At 33.8% G+C, this 22,394-nt stretch overlaps 1 protein-coding gene across 2 annotated transcripts; it reads right to left on the reverse strand.

Moving 5' to 3' along the window:
- Nucleotides 1–242: 242 nt before the first annotated feature.
- Nucleotides 243–15,150, reverse strand: LOC147384678 (uncharacterized). 2 transcript variants are annotated; one of them, XM_086424796.1, is made up of 14 exons: nt 14,995–15,150; nt 13,195–13,294; nt 12,441–12,568; nt 12,196–12,349; nt 11,885–11,994; nt 11,438–11,521; nt 11,299–11,347; nt 11,088–11,179; nt 8,994–9,126; nt 8,813–8,892; nt 7,363–8,732; nt 2,051–2,161; nt 1,162–1,963; nt 243–540 (listed from the first exon to the last, which is right to left on the reverse strand). In XM_086424796.1, exons 2-13 carry the CDS (start codon nt 13,285–13,287, stop codon nt 1,368–1,370), a joined length of 3,000 nt encoding a protein of 999 aa, XP_086280922.1. In that variant the 5' UTR covers nt 13,288–13,294; nt 14,995–15,150; the 3' UTR covers nt 243–540; nt 1,162–1,367. The 2 variants fall into 2 exon arrangements, with proteins under 2 accessions (XP_086280922.1, XP_086280920.1); XM_086424794.1 differs by having other exon boundaries at nt 8,994–9,132.
- Between the last annotated feature and the right edge of the window lie 7,244 nt (nt 15,151–22,394).

Genomic DNA, 22,394 nt, shown 5'->3' on the forward strand with positions numbered 1-22,394 from the left:
GCAGAACTCGGTAAGAGCTTAGTTTTTTACCATATTTCCCTTCTCACAATTACATTGCTTCATTTGTGGACATCAAAGCTTCCAATCTTCAATGAAGTGCTGTAATGGAAGTGATGAGGGACCATGACCTAGTTAAACGAACCATCCAAGCAGAGATGCAATATTCTCTTGAACCACAAACCAAAAAATAAAATTTAAAAGCAGTAGAAATAGCCATGAAAAGGGCTGGAGAAAAGGTGGCAGTCCCAAAAAATGTGTTTTTCCACTCTAATTAAATATTGTAACAAAAAAAAAAAAAAGCTATAATATCCCATTTCAGAGATCTCAATTCAAGAAAAGGAAAAAAAAAAGGATTCAAACAAAATTGTTGGAAATCGATGAACAAATATGTAACTAGATTTCAGTTTTTGATCATATAATACCGCAACATCCCCAGCTTTTCTCTTTCTTCAGACAAGGTGTTGCCAAATACTCCCCACTGTAATTCCAAACAGCAGTTCATGGCACAAGCATCAGGTCATGGGTGCAATTCCAGCTTACCTGCCAGTTGAAAGCACAACAAAATTGGAACCATAAGAGAATAATAATTTCATCTATAATCAGGAATGTAGATGATACATATTGCTAGCAAACAACAAAACAACTTATCGAAGAGGAATCCCAAGGGGTTAGCCTAGTGGCAAACCAAGCCTTGATAAGAGCATCAGGAAGTGTAGGTCAGGTGTTCGAAACCCCACAAAAGCAATGATTCCCTTGAGGCTATCCCTCAGGGTCTGGTTCGGCTTGCAGTTACCAGTGAGTGTGACCATAGTGACAAAGTCAGGGTTGAGAATAATTCGGTAAAAGAAAGCTTCGAAAAAAGTTGGCAAACGTCGAGAAAAATGCTAAAAATAAAAATAATGTGATTTTTTTAAAAAAACATCAATTAAATCAGGATTGATCGTGATTTTTTCAAAACTTCGTGATTTTATCAGACAACTATTAAAATCGTGATTTTTTCCACCCAAAAAAAAAAACAAACTGCAGGAGAGGGGGGGGGGGGGGTTGTTATAAGCCCCCAGGAGTTATAGTCATACCAGAGGTGCAGATTCTCCCTGAGATATCAAACAAAAAAAAAACAAAAAAACTACTAGAAGAGGAAATGAACAAAATATTACTTACCAGTTGGCATCTTGAAATTCAGCTATCAACATATTCCAATACCCCAAAGACCCCAATCTTTCTTAGAGCTTCCTGTGACTGAGAACTAACTGTCAGAACAAAACAGGTTATAGAATCATCACATCCTTCATGCAGAGGCTGTTGTGGTATGCAGTGTCTCAACTTTTTCTCTGTTTACAAAAAGACCGTTCCAGGATCCATAGAAATCAAATCCCAAATGCTCTGTTGTTGTACATGTCACCTGAACTGGGCATTCGAAACTTTAGATCCTCATAACCAGGAAAATGTTTGTTGAATCCAAGACCCTCATTTCTAATCAGCTCAGCCATCCCAAGGTCATTTCTAGTTTGGTGGATCCCATTCCAACCTTCCCAATGGCCATTATTCAACATGTGTGCATTTCTGGGCTGTTGGAGTGACAATTGTGCAAAAGGGGAGGATAGATTACTAGTTTGGGATTGCTCCAGAAGCCTAGAAGGAATATTATTATATGGATCAGAAATAGGAGAAAATCTATCCCCAATATGATGATCAGGAAATCTCATGTTCTGATGAGAAGAGAGAGATTGTTGCAATAACAGTTGAAGTCTGGGATCATTTTCAGAGGAGGCACTAAGCTGTGGAGTCAAAGCTGATCTTGTATCGAAGCCATTGTTACTGATCCCATTTGGCAATCTTCCCTTGCCAACCGCCAATATCGCAGGATCAATAAATTCAACATCCGCAATGCTCCCAAAGTTCCCAGTTGGTTGTATGGGATATTGATTTCTAGGTGAGGAGGAACTTTCAAGAAAATGATTCCCTGCAAAAGATAATCAAATAAATAATTTTGAAAATAAAAGTATGCCTTAAAATGGGTGAAGAAAATAACTATGGAAATAAACTCTACCATAAACAGAGCCAAAAGTCTGATCCATTCTCTCTTGAAAAGAAAACCCTGGAGGTGGTGCTCTGCTTGGAACAGAAAATCCAGGAGGAGCTGAAACCTGAGGTCTTGAACCTGTTTCAAGAATTGAAGAATTAAGTCAAATGTGAATTACACAAAACCATAATATACACGCAATAAAGGTTCTTACAAAATGACGTCCAATTAATAAAGGATCTTACTTTCTCAAGTTTGAGACAATGCTTTTATTATGATGATGATAAACTAGACATCATAAATAGAGGACAAAAAAAGAAACTGACTATTTGAATGACTTATTTATGAAACCACAATTAGAGAGGAAAAAAGCTACAAAGTTGTCAACCAATGCATGGCACCAACTGAACAAAACAATGCGACAACCATATCATCCACTTCGAAATACAATTAGAAAACTTATATCCAGCTAAACTTGGCTAAACTTGGCTATTAGTTATCTAAAGCACTAGAAGGAACTAAACAGAAAAAATAAAGAATAATGAGATGCAAAACATGTGTTGAGTAATCATTCCAAGAGTTTGATATTTTATGTTTTGGTTACCTGATTACCAAGCTTCTGTTTCTGGTCAGGTAACTCATGTAAACAGATGTTCAATGCCAAGATCGATATATTTTTTTTCCTTAGTAGGTAGTGTAATCAGTAAATTCAAGAAAAAAATATCCAACTGGAATGGGAAGAGTCTTTGAGAGTGTTGTGAAAGTGGGCTCAGCCGCAAGATTTTAGACGTAATGTTTGCAAGTTTGGTACTAGGAGAGTGACAATGGGAATTCATACCCAATAGAAACTGACATAAGGGAAGTATGTGTATCAACAGATTTGATAGGAATTATCAATGGAAAACACAAAATCAATTTGAATAAATAGATTCAATTGATAAACAAGCAATAGCTTGAAAGAAAATAAAACATACTAAAAAGTAATTAAGAGAGAAAAGATAATTGAATTTCTATGTTCGAAATTCTTTAAATTTCGTTTTTAGAGTTCCTTATATAGATAACTCCATTATAACAACTTAGAATCCTTCTAAAATACTAAAAATTAACATTCCTAACATATCTATAACACAATAGCAACTTTCTAATCCTATTGTAACTCAATTTGGATATTTCTAAGCACTTCTAACAGAACTAGAAAATAGAAAATATAAATCCAACTAGAACTAGAAAATATAAATCTTACAAAAACGGGAAAATAGAAACAAATCCTAATAAAATTAGGATACTACTTAAAATTCTAACTAAAGCTATAGATGTCCTACATCAGAAACTGATCAAGATTAGTCAGATATGTATGTGGGAACATACTTTAGTTCCAGAACCAGAACAAATAGAAACTGAAACTGATGTATAATTGGATACGAGCACGAGGGGCTTCCATTTTTTTTCTTTTATTTACAGGAAATGGAACTGATACACCCAAGCTCGACTACATAATAACACTAAGAATGCCAATAAACAATAGGAAAGAAATACGAGAAGAAAAGGTGGCTTAGCTCAGAGGAGATCAAAGGAGCTAAAACACTAGTGAAAATGAAGATTGCAAACAACCAACACCAAAGGCTAATGTTGTGGTCACCTTCAACAATTATTAACATACAATCAAAAACAATTAAGGATTCTTATCTAAGATAAAATCTGAAGGAAAAAAATGCCCCCTAGAACTCCTCTCCAATCAAGATTAGACCAGAGTGTTCGAATTAACGAGATACTATTTTTTTGTTCCCCTATAACAGATGAGAACCCGGCACATGACAAGAAAATAAATGTCTGTTTAGAGCTCTAGGCCTCCTGTCTAGGTAGTACCAGAACTGAATCCCTTAAGATCCAAAAATGTCATATGCAATAGGTTCTGATGGTAGGTACACTAGTATCAGAACCAGATCTGACCCATTGACACACCTACTTGGCAAACAGAAGCCCAAAGTAGGGGGCTACACAACTTCTCCTTGCACATTGTGTCGCAGTTTTTTTTTGTCAAGGCCAAATAAGTGCCCAACAATCTCACTTCTTCACAGCATGATTCCCAATGCACCTCATTAGGGAGTTATTTGGGGATTTCTATATACGTGAAGGCACTAAGGTGGAACACAGATTTGCAAATACAGATAAGACATGTCATTGGAGCCCTGCATGTCCCAACTCAAATTCCTTTTTTCTGTCTGCAAAGGCCAGGCTTGCAAAAGAAACTGCCAACTGGGCAATAATTTGAAAGTGTCTGGAAAACTAGCAAACCGTGTACTTATCCACGAAAAAACCATCCACCTTTGGACAATGTAGAGGGGTTGTGTCCTTCAAGTTCTTTGGTTTTGATCCAAAATATCACAGACGCAGTACCAGATCTTTGTTTGTGGAAAGCAAGGAGAACATAAAACCTCTATTCGGTATTAGTTAATCTGTAAGATACTAAAATGGTCATCTAAAGAGTATCTCACTATTAGAAAAATGGCCTAAGCCAACCTCCATTCACTATTTGTTCATTTGTAAGATAATAAAAATTATTGCAGATAGGACAAGGGGGAAAACCAAATAAATTTCTAGATTTGAGTGTTTCAGGAACTAGAACAGAACAAAAATTGTTAATCTATCACCATTTTCTTTTGTTTATCAATCTTCGCAGATAGGCCTAGAACGTGATGAAACATTGACCCCAAATGTTTCATATTCTCTAAATGTCTCAGTTTTTCTTCTTACCGAAACATTGTGTCAAAAAAAGATTGTAAACCTTGGTCACATGGTGTAGGTTGGATTTGGGGGGAATGGAGAAGACCTAGAAACCATAGAAGGAGATCTTGAAGTTAAGACAGCCCAGAACTATTGGTAGGTTTTTCTAGAGACAAGCAAGCAAATCAACAGTTCATTGCATTTTGTGCATCTAATTGAAGGCAAAAATACTGGATGCAAAGGTATACATTTACAATAGAACAAAGCACTAAGAAAGCAGAAATAGGATAGTGATGTAGGTGTCCCAAATTTAGGAATGTTGGGAAAAGGTGGGAAACTGATTTTACACAACAATAGAAAATAATTCCAGCATAATAATAATGATTGGAAAAGGGTATTAACCACAACAAAGAGTACTAAGTTTCGAGATGTTCCCACGAAAATATACCAAAATATTTCCACTTCCACAAGACCCACATGAAATTTAACCGACAATTTTTTTGCTGTGATTCATTTCGCAAAATATTTTGGTGAACAGTACATATTAACATAAATGATAAAATTTCAGATATTTTATATTCAAGATTTCTGTGGAAATTTTTCAAAAAATTACAAAATTAGATCAAAATACTCTTTTTCTAAACATATTTTAAAGATTATAGAAACAACAAAAAATTTTAATTACTTGTACAAAGGAGTAGTAAATTAACATAACAGCCATTCATTTCTAAAATGAATACGATTGTTTAGGTATCTATATATCATTTTATTTGATGTATTGTAAAGAATATTGGCAAATATGTGCATACAATCATTCATGGTTTAATTAGTTGGATATATTAGTAATTTATTCACGCATTTAAATAAATATTTACATATGAAGGTGTACGGGTAAATGTGACATGATTTATCTCTTTTTCATGTATAATATTATTGTTTGTGGTTGTCAAAGCTCTCATTACCTACAACAACATTTTGTGGAAGAATGCATTGATCTTCATTTCCACATACCGTATGATTGCTGTAGATTGATGACTTATGAGCTCACATTATGCATGTTTTACCATTTCCTACAGTTTCAACAAAATTTCCAAATTTTACCTGATTTTTCTAATTTCTGCAGTGCTCAAAATATTTCTACAAAAAATTTCCACTTCCAGACTGATCAAAACATCAAAATGTAATACCTTGATCAGAAAAATTATAGTTAGGTGAGTTGACAGATGTCAAACTTGACAGAAGAACAAGAATCACCAACCCTTTAAACCTCGGTAAAGCATCACTAACATGATCCCCAAAACATTAGTCTAGCTTAGATGGCAGGTTGACACAGACCAACTCTATCAATGTGCGCATACACTCCTTGATTTTTTTTAATTTCTACACCGATCAAAATATTTCAATTTCCCTGTTGATGAAATCGAAACCAAAATTGAATACCATGATCACAACAATTATGGTTAAACAACCATTATAGTATGAATCATTTGAGGCCAAACTTGATAGAAGCCCAAGAATCACCAACCTTTTAAAACTTAGTAAAGTCTCTCTTACAGGATCCCCAAAACATTAGTCTACTCTTGGATGAGAGGGATGATCTTTTGTAAACAACCACTAGCTAAAGTGGAGACTCCCAAGGGATAATGAGATGGAGATTGCTTTAGAACAATTTTTTGTTCAATATCCTCTATAATCATTTTACTAGAGGTAACATCTTAAAATAATTCTTATCAAGACATTGCCTCAATTCTTCAAACAATAACTCTGTATACTCCACCTAAATAAATCTTGCCGAGAATATAATACAACAGGATTCCTATAGAGCTCATAGAGTTTTTCCCAAAAAATAATAATAATCGATTTTCCATCAATAATTCTTGTTTGTTCTAAATATTAAGGGTTGGGATTATAGACTAAATCGAGAAGATGACAAATTTAATTATTTAATACCGCTCGTAAACTTAAATCACAAATTTCCCATCTGTATTCTCCTAGCGATTATGCATTACAGCCACAAGTCAATTGTAAACAAAAATATGTTAATCTTGTTTCTAATGAGCCCAGTATAATTGTCTCGCCCCAGTTACCAAGCTATCAAATTAGCTCCTTCAATATTAGTCTCACACACCAGCAGCATTTCTTTTCTTTTTTTTATCTTTTATTTGCCACTTCTTCATTCTTTTATTTTGGTGGGATTTTTTTTTTTTTTTTGGTGGGGGGGTGGGGGGGAGTAGGAGGGAGAGAGTATAGCTGGGATTGAACACCAGCAATTCCCACATGAATCATCTGGATGAGTTTCTATTTGCAGGGTCCTAAAATTAAAGAATCAAAAAAGATAATTTATAATTCTATAGAAATTTCCAATGACCAATGACTTGAAGAACCAATAAAAAAAACAACAATCAAATTATAGAGTATCAAATAAACAGTAAAAGGAACAACTGATGATTTGCTCAACAAGGCAAGATAGCAGAGAAAAAAGCACATAAACGAATTCAACTTCCAAAGCAGAACATAAAACATAATGAATAGCAAGCATGTCATGAAAGCCTCACAACAAAAAGTAAAAACAATAAAAGTAACATAAGGACCATGACATAGACTTCAATACTCACCAGAAAGCATATTAGATGAGATAATAGACCGGCTGCTTGAAAAGTTATCTGATTCCTCTAAAAGACTGGATGAGAAACCATCACGAAGATCATCTAAGTATGCATCCCTGTTCAATACAGATTTCTGAGGGACAGAATATCTTGTAGGCCTATGCAAAATGTCACTAAAAGGTGGCTCCAAATCTGATCCTTGATTTACGGAGTCTTCTTGTCTTGCAAACGAAAACCTGGATTGATTGTTGTTTTGTACTTTCCATGAACTTGAGATTTTAACAGAACCATCTGTTTCGTTCAACAATTTTGCTAAATTGTTAGGTGAAGTCAATGAGTTGTCCCATTCCTCGAAGCCCAATGACAAAATACTCGAGATTATGCTGCTCTCACCCATATCTGCCTCAGGACCTTGGTCAGCAGTGGTTGCACCATTATTAAATTCTCCCAAGTATGTCGCTTTCTCTGCATTTGAAAGCAAGCTAGCACTTTCAAAAATCTTCTTCAATTCAGAAGAACTGCTATCTTTTCTCTCATTCAATCCATTTGACAACAACGAATCATTATATTGGTGCAAGGTTTCATCAACTTTAGTATGCATGGTTCTACCATCTGCATGACCTCCATGTTCCAAAGAATGACCAACAAAACCTTCAGAAATCTTCAATCTCCGCACATCTAAAGCTAGTGAATCCTCCTCTGCTCTACCGCCCGCATCCACTAATACATGTGCCGGCGACTTTGACCTCCAATCAGAAGTTTCTTTGTAAACAGTTACACCATCAGACTCTTTGGCACCTTTCCTCGATGGCAGTGAGATTAAAGGCTCTCTAACATGTTCAGGATAATACTGTTGCATGCCCTGATTTCCAGCTAATCTAAATGATCGCAAATTGGAATCTGAATTATTATGTTCAATAGCATCCGAATGATCAACCTCAACATGGTTGTCAATGCCTATTGAGGACACCCCAGAGCATAAACTTTGAATTGGCCCATTTGTAGCTAAACTCCCATCTTTATCTGAAGCAGAACTACTAGACAATCTATCCAGTTCTACAGAGTCTGTGGCATTTGGGGGTGTATTTTGAACAACTTCAGAAGGGCGGCTATCGAATATAGTTGTTCCGGAATCTCTAACAATATATTGTTTGGAAGATTCCAATGATTCCAAACTAGAATTAGGATGCTGCACCTGACTATCTTCATACACAGTAGCAGTTTTCTTTCCTACATCAGTATTCAGTGTAGAACCACGAGGTGTGCTTGCAACCAGGGAGGGATACAAACCATTGTATGCATCCGGTTTTTGTTTGGCAAGTCCATTCGAACAAGCTGAACTTGGTGTTGGTGGTCGACCATTTGAGACACGCAAACCCCTGGTGAGCAAAAAGAATATCTTTAGTAGAGTACCCTCATAAACCAAATGATAGGCTTTGAACATTAGTAACTATAGTACCATGCAGCAGCAGCTGGAAGGGCAATAGATCTTCCAGAGGTGCCATTAGGAGGAGAGCCTTTGACCTGACTTGCAGGAATCTGATGCATAGAGTAAAAAACTCAGTTTATAAATAAAAAAATTCCGTATGGCAAACATCAAATTCTAACAAGAAAATTAAAGCGGACTCTAAATGTCTTACGTTTGGGGCAGTTTGGGTAATAGGTTTGCCTGAAGAAGCAGGGCTGCTACTACAGAATTCGTCCGCAGGAGGAGGTAATGTATTCCCTGAACGCCGTTGTGAATTGTTCGTAGCACCAGTAATTTGTTGGACTCTACTCCTTCAAGAGAACTATGAGTTAATAAAACCATATGACAAAGACATCCTAAAAGCACATGGAAGTAACATGTACAACTAGTAAAAATTGCAAAAAATATTCATAGCTGCAAGGTCAGAGTACAAATCCCTGAAAAAAATCAATAGTATAGTGAAATAAAAAATCTAAACTCATCAGAAAATTATAGGAAGTTCATTTTGCAAAACGATTAGGTTAACTGTCACAATGGCTCTTAAGAGTTCATCTATTTAGAAGAGATTGAAAGAATAACTCAACAAAAAGATCAAAATCTATGCCTCCATTCCAAATAAGGGTCCATCATTTTTGTGTCATTATTAAAGTTGCACATCGTATACTCTGTCTTGGCCATAATTTTTCATTGAGTTTGTCTCAGCCAGCAAACAACACACCAGGCAACTTGCCTTTGCCCTAGAATATGAATTTTTGCTTCATCTGCAATTGGATCATAAAAAAATGGACTCCAAGCCCATATGTTTTATCACCAATTAACTCATACTAGTAGCAGCTCTCATACATGTCATTGATTATTTCAATTTGGCAACCATTTATATTTAGATCTAGTTCACAGATCCGAAAACAGCTTCAAAATCGTCTAAAATTACCAAGTTGGCTTTTCAAAGTCATCTCAATGTCGTTTCTTAATGAGATGAGATATGAAACCGAGATCTAAAACCAAGGTTGTAACTGAAAACTAATTTGTCTCCTTAACATTTAACTCGCACTAGTAGCCGCATACATGTACTTTTTTTATAGGCAAAACAACTTCATTAAGAAAAGTGATCAAGATGACCAACAAGGAGAAAGTTACAGAGAAGAACTAAGAAACAGAAAAATTACACACCCAAGATCACCTAGCAACAAAATCCACAAAGACCAGCCCCCTAAACTCTTGAAAGATCTTACACCAAAAGAAAAGATTAAAGAGAATCGACAAAGACACCACTAAGACCTCCTTACTCTTTCCTTCAAAACAACAACTATTTCGCTCTTTCCGAATCCCCCAACAAATCACAAAGGGCGCAAACCTCCACAACACCCTCCCACACATGTCCTTAACTATGTCTATTTATCACTTGAGGCTCATTTCCTACTAATAACCACCAAATTAAGCCGCAAAGTACTTGACATTTACTTTCTCTAAGTAAATAAAATCTATGTGGATGTCATTCTTCTTTTCTCCAAACTTCAAAAGGCATACGCCTCAATGTGATGCGTGACCGAGGCATATGCATGAATATGATGATGGAAGATGTTTACATCATATCATAAAAACAACTTGCATCAAAGAATGGGATAAATCTAATATGCCCCAAGTCAAAGAGATGTATTAAACTGGAAAAAAAAAAAAAAATTGATAAGTAAAGAGAATGTGTGTGTAAGCTGGTTTCTTTGTATCTTCCACACAGGACAGGAGATCACCACCTCCATGAAAAACACAATTTGTAAGATAGATCTAGGAGACACATTCTTTTCCTTCATTTGAATGTGAGAGTTTACCACTATAGATAACATGTTCCGAATCATTTCCAAGAAAAATCAAGGTGCATACAGTTCTGAAGAAAACATGTATCCTCCTCGATTCATTTTCAACTAATAAGCAATTGTTCCTTAAGTGGCATTCATATGATAAATGAATGGCACTTTTTATAGGTAGTGGTTGGCAGCTAGGACAGAAGACAATGGATTTATGTGCCTTGTTCAGTGCATTGTGTTCCTTCATTTGAATGTTTCTCTTTAGCTGACAAACATAACAAAATGTCAGGGTATGGCTTTTTAACTTTCAGGGTAATTAAGTTTACAAGAAGAAAGTATATTATTAGATAAAACACTTGACCCGAATAACCATTAGTAACTATCCCGAGATAACTATAGAAAATAAATTAATAAGCAATAAAAATAAAGGCATATGCATGCATGCATTGCACTATATGATATACCTTGTATAAGCTGAAATTATCTCATCTTTAGTAAAACTATCTTCTTGGGTGCCAATTTCATGCAAATATAAACAATCTGGATTGCTGCAAGACTGGACCAATAAAACACTACTACTTTCAGTAAAATTAAAGAAAGCTTCCTCACAATAACTGGCTAGAGAGAATTCCCAGAACCAATAGACCTGAATCCTAAAAATGTACTTGTTCCTACCATATTTCTCAACCATGTGTGGCAATATTTTGTAGTTCCAAAGCATGCTCTGCAAATGCAAACTCCAATAACCAATCAATATGAAAACCAAGGGGTTATTTTCTCATGTAACTCACAAAAGCTTGAACTATGTGCTTACCTTAAGGGTTTACCATCCAAGAAATAACCATGCACCGAGTGAATACATCGAACTGCTTCCTCCTCTTTGGAGTAAGTAACATATCTGTAAGGGAAAAAAAAGGTAAAAATGGGTCCACATAATTTTTAACAGTCGAACAAACATACCCCACATGCCCAAAACATTGATTAAGTTGGGCATGAGGATGTAAAAATCTAACAGTTCTTCAAGACAACATATGTGTAAGCACTAAGCATGAAGAAAAAAAGGAGGAATCCTTAATTCTTTATTCTTGGAACTTCACATCTACTAGTAACTATACACGCTACGAACTCCACCGAAAGGATACCTTATAAGCTGAAGCAATTAACGGCTCAAGAAATTTTTTTAAAAAAAACAAAAAAGAAATGAATACTACACCCAAAAACCAGATAAAACTTCAGAATGGTTTATAGCTATTGAACTTACACACTACAAGTGTTGGTTGGAGAATATTGAATGGCACCACCAGCAGTACGAGAAATAGACACTTTTAAAACCTTTCCATACTGACCAAAATATTCCTTATGCTGAAGAAGCTGCTCAAAACCAAAAAACCCATCAAATAATAATAAAACAAAGAAAATGATATGACATGAGTAATAATGTGCCCTAGGACCCAATAGTCACTTAATCAAACAAGTCATGAAATGGGTTGAATAATGCAAGTTGTACTTATCAAAACTAAGAATAATCTCAAAAAGAGTTGCTTGATTAGAGAATTCAATAGGACCACGTACGTCTTCGTCAGCTAAATTGGCGGGTATCCCAATTATGTACACCAGATTCCGCTGAATAACTCGAACACTGCTCAGATGTTTTCTTCCTTCAGATGTTTTTGGTCTCGACTTCTGCGACTTTAGTTTTCTCTCTGAATTGACTTCAGCAACCAACCTGTAGTAAGGAGAGCACATGATGATGAACTTTCAGTTTGCCAGCAGAATATCACACAAACAATAGAATATATCTATGAACCCAAAACAACCTTTCACATTTTTCAGCCATTCCTACGATTTTTTCCTTGTCATAAGGTGTGCGGCACGCTGGACACCGCCCCTCCGTATCATCCTTCTCGGCCATGTCCATGATGTGATGCCAACACCAAACACAGATCTGTAGACATAAGATAAACAATCCCAAAAAGAGGGAATTTCCAAGTAAGTATCAAAGAAGAAACGCAACCCAAGATGAAAAAGCTTCCCACTCAATAACGATTGAAAAAAAAACCCTTCCCACTCGATAAGTAAAGGATGAATCCTAAAACAACTTAACCAATGAGGGGTGGACAAGATGGCCAGGACCACACCTCAGGAAGCGAAGGTCCTGAGTTTGATTCCCCCTTTGGTGACCGGCCATTGGGATTTATCCCAGTACAGCTGGTACACGTGGAAGGGGTGACATGCATGCCTTGTGGGATTAGTCGAGTGCTCTAAGAGGCCCGGATACTCGAGGGTATCCAAAAAACAAATCCTAAAACAGCTTGATAAGCATATTCAAACATTTGTTTATCGATTTAAGTGTGAAGGCAAGATTTGGATCCCATGTCTGTCGTATTACCACACCAGCTTTTACCAGCTCACCAAGGGGGCACATTTAAAAACTTGTTCAATTTTAAAATTATGCTTGGGAATTTCTACAGCGGCACATAAACATATTGTGCAAAACAAGCATTCTGAAGATAATAACATGACAACGTCCAAGAATATGATCTACGGTAAAGAAAGACGGGTATTTCAAACCTCATAACCACATTTGCATGGTTTCAATTGCTGATCCGTCAAGTCCATCTCTTCAGTGCAGAGAGGACATGTCTTTTCTCCTTGTTCACTCATGATTGCCCTACACAGCAAAAGAAAAATTGAAAATGAAAATTCTGACTTTACTGGAATTTCAAATACATCCAGTGTTCGACACAACTTTCATCAACTCTCAAAAGAAAGGATACTCGTGTTCACTTATTGTGCGTAACCCAAAGATGGAAATGCAGATTTCTAAACATCCACTTCTACTTGTGGTTCAGCAATACTGATCGAGTAATAAACATTTCAATGTACAAAAAAAAATTCAACCATTAAATAGACCCACTTCATGAAATAGATGGTTCTGAAACAAAAGAACAAGAAAAATATATAAAAGAAAAAAAGGACCATTTCTTCACAAATCAAAACCCAATCAAATGAGAGATCTGTGGATTTATAAACATGTCATCAACACTAATGCGAGCAATAAACATTTCAGAGTCGACGGAAAAAAAACTGAGTATTAAATGGACCCACTTCATGAAACATATGGTTATGAAATAAATAAATAAGAAGAAAAATATATAAAAGAAAACAGGAACGTTTTCTCCACTTATCACAAACAAATTAAAAACCACCCAACTAAGGAATGTGTGGATTTATAAACATGCAATCCTTTGTGTGGCTTAGCAACACCAACCAAGTAATAAACATCTCAATGTACAAAAAAAAACTCGACCATTAAATAGACCCACTTCATGAAACAGATGGTTCTGAAACAAAAGAGAAGAAAAAAAGGCCAGATGTGTGGATTTATAAACATGCAGTTCTTTGTGTGGTTTAGCAACACTAACCAAGTAATAAACATCTCAATGTACAAAAAAACTCGATTGTTAAATAGACCCACTTCATGAAACAGATGGTTCTGAAACAAATAAAAAAGAAGAAAAATTATATAAAAGAATCACAAATCAAATGAGATGGTTCTGAAACGAAAAAGAAGAACAAAAGGACCATGTCTTCACTAATCGCAAACCAAAACCCATCCGACCAGAGATGTGTGGATTTATAAGCATGCAGTCCATTGTGTGGTTTAGCAACAATAACCAAGTAATAAACATCTCAAATGTACAACAACAAAAAAAACTCGATCACTAAATAGAACCACTTCATGAAACAGATGGTTCTGAAACAAAAAAGAAGAAAAATATATAAAAGAAAAAAAATGAGATATGTGTGGATTTATAAACATGCAATCCTTTGTCTGGTTTAGAAACACTAATCTGAGCAATAAACCTCACAGAGTGACCAAAAAAATTCAAGGGTTAGTAAACAGTCCACTTCATGAGATAGATGGTTCTGAAACAATCAACAAAACGACCATGTCTTCATTAATCGCAAATCAAAAGCCCTAATTCAAAAAATAAAATAAAAATATAAAACAGCTCCTATCGAGAAGATTACAAAAAAGGAAGGCTAAATCACATAATCAAAGGGTCTAACGCACAACGATCGGATCCCCCAGAATCGAGATCTAGCAATCAGAAACGAATTTTTAAGAAACTAATCTTGAAAAATCGGTCGCATGCATTATTATTTGCCCAAATCGAAACAAACCCTAGTCAGATTCCGCAACAGAAAAATATAGGAATTTATATAAGAAATCAAATGATCTAAGAAGATAAACTAACAAATTAGGCGTTTGGGTTTTGAGGATTTCTACAGAGAAATCGAATGATCTAGAATGATAAAATAACAATTTAGGGGTTTAGGTTTTGGAAATCGAGCTCCAAGACTTACAGTGGGGGATCGAAAAGCACAAAATCTTCAGAGAGAGAGAGAGAGAGAGAGAGAGAGATTCTACGAGCGATGGAAAACCACACAGGTTCGAGACGCCCTTTTCTGGATGGCTTTGTTGCTGCTGTTGTATTTTTTCACTTAGTTGTCAATTAAATAATACTGTGTTCCTATGATACCCTCTACCTTTTTCAGAATTACGAAACTACCATTCCTATTGGATTGAACACATAAAATTACCAAAATGGCCTCGTTCTCCTCCAAATTCTACACGGCGTTTTAATAAGTACGTAACGCTCATAAGCGGAAAATGTATAGAGTCCAACTACGTTTGACGAACTGAAAAAGACGTACGTCTGAGATGTGAGTATTATATCCTAGAGATCATCAACTTAAATAACTGAGAATTTTGTGTTTTGACGTTGGACATAATGTGTGAAACCCCATTGTAGAATAGAGAGGTCCAGTTCATTAAACTTTCACTAATTCACGAAAAATTCAAAAGAGGAAATCTGAGGTGCTTCGAATGAGCATAGATGGCAATGTAGCTAACATCCATCTAACCGTTGATCTAGTCTCTTTGCTTTGGTGGACCCCACCTCGTATGTAGCTCATGTATCACATCAAAATGTTAGAAATCTATCGTTTTCTGAGTGCTATTTATAAAAAAAAAAAATAAGAAAAAAATATGTTTTGATTTTTTTCCTTTGCCTTAGTTCTAAAGGAAAAAAAACAAAACATAACAAAAGGGGATGATTGGGTGCTTAACATGTATTTTTTTCTTCCAATGTCTCTCTGTTAAGGTTATTGATGTGATTCATGGGGCATGATTAGAAAATTTTACTCAATGAACCTAGAAGGAGGGGTTTCTTTTTTAACAACCCCTAACTTTTATATGATAATTTGATAAGTCAATTGGTAAACTTTTTTTTTTCCATAATAACCCCTCTCCCCTCTTTCAATTGGTGAGATAGATGGATCGATGATTCAACTCATTGAGATCAACCTCTGATCAAATTGTCGAGATTGACCTTTTATAATGTCGAGATCAATCATCATAAATCATTGACCTTGATGTTTAACATGAATACTTGAGATTAAAATTTCAAGTTATTGATATCAACATTTTGCAATCATCAAGATCACAATTCAATTGGTCAAGATCGATGATTTTAATGGTTAATCTCAACGATTTGAGTTTAATGTATTATTGCGGTGAGGGAGGTGTTAAGAATAAATATTTTACTAGCTAGATTCCTGAGATACCGTCCCAAAAGTTATGGTGCATTTAGAAAGACATCCCAACCTCTGATCGAATTATTGAGATTGACCTTTTATAAATGTCGAGATCAATCATCAAAAATCATTGACCTTGACATTTAACATAAATGGTTGAGATTAAAATTTCAAGTTGTCGATATCAACCTTTTGCAATGATCAAAATCACTATTCAATTAGTCAAGATCAGTGATTTTAATGGTTAATCTCAACGATTTGAGTTTGATGTATTATTGCGGTGAGGAAGTGTTGAGAAGAAATATTTTACTAACTAGATTCCTGAGATACGGTTCCCAAAAGTTATGGTGCATTTAGAAAGACATCCCTTCTGCAACATCTATTAAGTAATTTTTCCTCAACTTAATCTAGGTTTTAGATAAAAGTTCATTTTAGACTTTCCTCTTGGATCCATAATGTGTCCTAAGAAGGAAATTATGTCTAAAGAAAATAGACTTTTTGGTAATTTTAGTGTGGTGCAGGTAGTTGTCCTTTATTTTTATTTTTATTTTTATTGGTAAAAAAAAAAGGTGTTTTGCAAATAACAAATGATAGTGGTGTACATATATAGTATATGACAATTATCTTTGCTCAAACAGTTTCTTTTATATTTTTCTAGGCTTGGCTCCTAATCTTAGTTGACCTATGCCTTTTACCATTTTAAACAAATTACAAGCAAACAACTTGTTTTTTTTTTTGGTAAGAAAGAAACAAAATATTATTTGTGTGAAGATGAAAATGTTAATATTCTTAATCATAATAATATTTTTCAATGATGGTACTTAAAACCACCCTCTAATAATGTGCTTTGCATTTGGTTGTGAAAACCAAAACTATGGATTTTCCCTAGTTTCAAACTATCACTATTGTTAAGTATTTTTTTTCTCGAAAATGTATCTTTTTTTATAATTATCTCTCTTTTGAGGTTTACAAGAATTAGATAGTTTGGATCCATACAAAGAATTAAAGATGGTGGTTGATCATGGTTTAGAATTTTGATATGGAAGAAATATTGTACAAAGTAGAAATCTCTACAAATTTGGGATGGAGCACATATGCTTGGGTCATGTATAAGTCCAGAGTTTAAACTCATTTTTTTGTAAGGTTCTAGTAGAAGTGGAGTTTCCCAACCTTCCACAGTTCCACTGTGGAATGAACATTGTTACTCTTTCATTAGAAATGTTGGAACATGGGGTTAAGCTTCACAACCCATACATCAATTGAAATCATGTACCTATCTTCATCGTTGTAAGGCATCTAATGTTGGATTGGACCATTTATTTCTAAGTGATATATGGTTATCAACTTATGTATGTTTCAAAAGAAAATACCTTCTAATAGGAAGACAATGCTAATATGCAAACAAAAAGAATATTGTGGAATGAAAATCCCACATTTTTGTTTGTATGAAGATATGATACATGTAAGTATATTTTTAAAGTGCTAGTAATTTTCTCAAATTGGTTGTCTATTCTTTTACGTGGTCTTTCCATTTAAGGGTGGAATTATGATCTCTCTAGAGAGGAGTGGTATGAGGTGTGTTATCTCATGTTTATCATGTATTGATAAACTAGAGTTTATCATCGCTAAAAAGGGAAAAATAGTAAAGTTAGAAGGGTATTATTGAAGAAAAGGATAAAAAGATGAAATATACTAAAATTAGAGGAATATTATTAAAAATGGGGAAGGAGGGGAGTAAAGACAACAAAGTTCAAGGGGGTAAAGAGGAAATGGAATAAAGTTGGGTAATGTAAACCCACTCCAATTACATTGGAGTGAGACATTTATACGCCCACAAATGTAATTGGAGTGGGACCCATCATTATGCTTTATTATATATATGAGGACCGATTATTTGGACCAAATGACTAGGTAAAGCCTGGACTGAGTAAAGTTAGATAAGACACGCCTCTAATCATCTTTTATTAGAAACGCAAACCAAATCCTTTTAAAATATGTAGTGACGTGATTTTCAACTATGGAAAATCTCGTTACTACTAATGATTTGGAGTCATCAACATTTTTTATTATTATAAATGGGTGTGAATAGACACCAAGAAAATGATTTTGGACGAGTCATTAGGGATCTTAACTATTGTAATTATATTTTTAAAGATAAGATGTGATGTCAGCCCATGTTTACATCAAACTATCAACAAAAAAGAGATGAAGCATAAAGGGCACCTAGGCCTCAAGACAAGGAATTGTAAGGACTTGATGTGTAGTGCAATAGAGTACTTGTGGATATTATCAAATATATACTTTGAATATTCATTATTGTTATATTCAATCAATAAATCTTATCAATTTTTTTGCATACTTTTAGAAAAAAATTATAAAAGGGACAAAAAAAAAAAAATGGTGATGAATCAGCAGCTACCAACTAAGAAAGTAGGGAGTTTTCTATACTTAAGCAGAATATCGAATTTGTCTTAGATTTAAGAGAAAACAAGATCAAGAGAAACAAAAAAGGGTTTAAGGCTTTACAGAAAAGAAAAAAAAAAAAAAGAATAAGAAAAAAAATGATTTTTAGGGGTGTGTAATTCGTATACATAATATAATGCTATCCTCTTTGCAAGTGTATGCGTTTATGCATACACACATGTCATGAAATGATTACGTGGATGTGAAAATTCACTGCAATTATAAATGAGAGCATTTTATTACCATTGGGGATGATGATATGACATTACAAACATAAAGGGAGAAATCCTTGAAAATTTGTATTATTACCATTGGAAACAATGCTTGTGCCACTTTAAGGTAGTAACGAATAGTAATTAGATTGGATATATTGATACTTGAATTCGAAATCCGATAGATGTTATACATTATCATACAAATTTGAATCCGATAAACTTATTGGGCATCGAATAATAATTTGTCTTCAACCTTGTAATCAAAAATCCTAAATTTTTCCCACTCTAAACCAATCATCTTTAACCCTTCTTTTTTATGACGAGCATCTATTGATTTCAATTTTCAAATCATATGGCAAGATATCGTTTTGGGAGAGTATAAAATAATTAATTTTTCTAAAATAAAATTAGGGCAAGGTTAAAAATGATGGGATATAAAAGATGTTTTAAGAAAACAATCAATGGTTTTTTTTTTTATTGGAGCTTGAAAAATAGATGGGGGGGGGGGGGGATTTACTTGGAACCCAAGATCTCATCACTCCTATTATATCTTCGAGTCTACAACGAAATAAATAAAAAATAATCACCGACTCATAATTTGTAATAAAATAACATAAATAGGTTGTGAGGTGATGTTGGCATTTGAAGAGAGTAAAATTAAGATTTAAGATGGTGGAGGTGTTGTAAGGACTGGGCAAAAATTACTAGAAGATGATTATGACTAATAGGATAGCCTTGAATTGATTGAAATTCGTAACATCATGTGATTCTAGTTTTAAAGGAATCAATGTTTTGCATTAACATTAATTCATGCATGGCTTGGAGTGAGAAATATACCCATCAAAAAATAACTGAAAGTAAGATGTGGAATAAGGGTTGTTAACGAGAAAATAATATCTTTAAAAAATATATAATTATGATTTTCAAATCGAATATTTTTGAATTGATGTATTGGTATCTAAATCCATACCTGAAAAAGTATTCAAATATAAAAACTATCTAAATCTAATATTTAATTATTAGATTTAATATTTTGGATAATATTCAATTATTCAAATTTAAATCCAGATTTTGATTATCCATTGACACCCATACGTCACTTGAAGCGTAAAATGGAATAAATAGAACTATGAACCTTAAGATTTATGCTATTGTAGACGGCAATGAAAAAAATTAGGATACTATCAACAATTTGGTATAAATTAACAGTGAGAAGCTAAACTATTTAATCATGTTCACTCAAATAGTCTATCACGTTCCTTGCAATGCAAAAATGTCAAAACAGGTCTAAGATGTTTTCGATTTTGATCCATATTTATTACACAGTTGTGTGAGAGTTGAAAGAATATTTACTAAAGAATGACTTTACTACTAAATACTATCTTATCTGTATGGAAAATGAATGCGAGGTAATTATATTGTTTTAAGATCTAATTTTAATTTCTCTAGTAAGGAAAGATAATCAATAAATGACACACACCTTTCATGTTTATCACGGAGAACACTCATTTTAGATTAATAACTCCCTTATAAGGTATCCACAATATTATTTCTCATAAAATAATGAGGCATCTTTCTTATTTAACAACTCACAATATTCTTTTAGGATATTGAAATCATAAAAACTCAAGATTTATAACAATTTTAAGAGATAATGGTAATCTTGTATTTTAAAAATGGATATTTATTATATTATCTTGTACTCCTTTTTTCGTGGAGGTTCATATTTTCATCGAAGAACCAACTTGAAAACTAAAGCCGATTTACGAGGAGCATACCAAAAATAAATGTTGGCATTATCTATCAATTGGACATTTATCTTTTACGCTTTTTCGTAAAACCAAACCATTGAATTTGATGAGTTAACCATATTCAACGGTTAATTTGGGTTGATGATAATTATTAATTATGATACACCTCTTCTACAAGGTATCTTGATTTTATGATATTAAAATTTTCAAACCTAAGAAATTTGTTGGGATTTTAAAAGATAATGTTTACACAACATTCTCCAAGAAAATATATTTATTATAATAAATCTCACGTATTGCCTTTGTTATATGGGTTTCACAATCTTAAACAACCAATATAAAGAAAAAAGTTAGTATATGTGCATATTAAACTAGATGTTAACACTGCCTTATGTTATATTTAAAATTCGATACAAGCGCCAACATTGGGTCGGATAGGGGAGATGATAATATCAATATGACCATTATTGTAGATACTCTAAATTATGCAAATTCGATCCAGAAAAGGGTTTCGGGAGGGTAAGTCAATTACCAAGGTGTGAAACCCAATGACAAATGTATTTGACCAAAATCTATGTTAAAATTCAAAATCCAAAATCAAATCCACTTGGCTCGTGTGCTATTTTTTTTTTCAAAATGACACATGGTATCATATATTTGTCCTTTCAATTTAGTAATAGGTCTTGACTGAAATCACCTCGACCCTTTTTCATAGAATAATGAAGGGATCCGATTGATAAATGGAGATTTTTTGAGAAATGAGAGTCACCACCTAGTTTAGGTCTAGGAACCAAAATAACTTTAAATGGATATGAATCAGCCCACGGATAAGAGAAATGGGTAAGGGGTCAGATTACGAGTTTTGGAAGGTCTTAGGCACCGAACCCGCCTGATTAAAATGATCGATTTCTACTAACATATGGTCAACGGGGAAGATTATGGTCAAGGCTATGGTCCAATCATCATCATTAATTTATATCGGGTTTGCCAAATGAATCTTATAGTTAAGAACCTCCAATTATTACATGATTTTTCTAATTTCGCACAAAATGGAAAGATTTGGAAAAGCCTTAATTTGAGTTTCATGATCTAAAATCAATAATAAAAAATCCACATGCAAATATTTTTCAAATCATCCAAAATAGAAACTTACGAAAAATCCTCTAAATAAGAAAATTATAAATACAAAATTACTAAATTGGAATTTATAAAATTTCTAAATTAGGAATTTGAAATTTCCTAAATTAGAATTTGAAGAATATATAATGAATTTCCAAATTATATGTTTATAAAAATGAATTCTCCAAAATAGAAAGTTTCAAAAAATATCACATTTCCGAATTAGAAAATCATAAATTTCCATGAATATGAAATTTCTAAATAGGAAAATGTAAAATCTTCTAAATTGGAAAATTGCTCAAATGTAAAAATTTTAAATTAGAAATTTATGAATATATGTTTTCCCAAAATAGAAATTTATGTAATTTTCATATTAGAAAGTTTTAAATATTGATTTTCTAAAATAAAATTATGAATAGGAGCTTCCGAATTAGAAAATTATAAATTTATGATGAATCACTAAATTGAAAATTAACAAAATAACAATAAAAAGAAATTCACATTATTACGCTTACCAAATTGGAGTTTAACAAATATCAATGCATACAAAATTTTTTAATTTGAAGAAAGATCCTTTTTTTTTTTAAAGGTCAACCGGGTTAAGGCAAACCCAAACCAG

The sequence above is a fragment of the Akebia trifoliata genome, chromosome 15 (assembly GCF_017979445.1).
Source record: "Akebia trifoliata isolate Shusen 1 chromosome 15, ASM1797944v1, whole genome shotgun sequence".
NCBI classification, from domain to species: Eukaryota; Viridiplantae; Streptophyta; class Magnoliopsida; order Ranunculales; family Lardizabalaceae; genus Akebia; species Akebia trifoliata.

Excerpts from the sequence above, each read along its gene's own strand:
- LOC147384678 (XM_086424794.1), bottom strand. The coding sequence starts at position 13,287 with ATGAGTGAACAAGGAGAAAAGACATGTCCTCTCTGCACTGAAGAGATG. Across the intron at positions 11,995-12,195 it reads CCAATTTAGCTGACGAAGAC|CTTCTTCAGCATAAGGAATA; the intron begins GTACGTGGTCCT and ends GGTTTTGAGCAG. Across the intron at positions 11,180-11,298 it reads ACACATGGTTGAGAAATATG|TCTTGCAGCAATCCAGATTG; the intron begins GTAGGAACAAGT and ends TTATTGGTCCAG.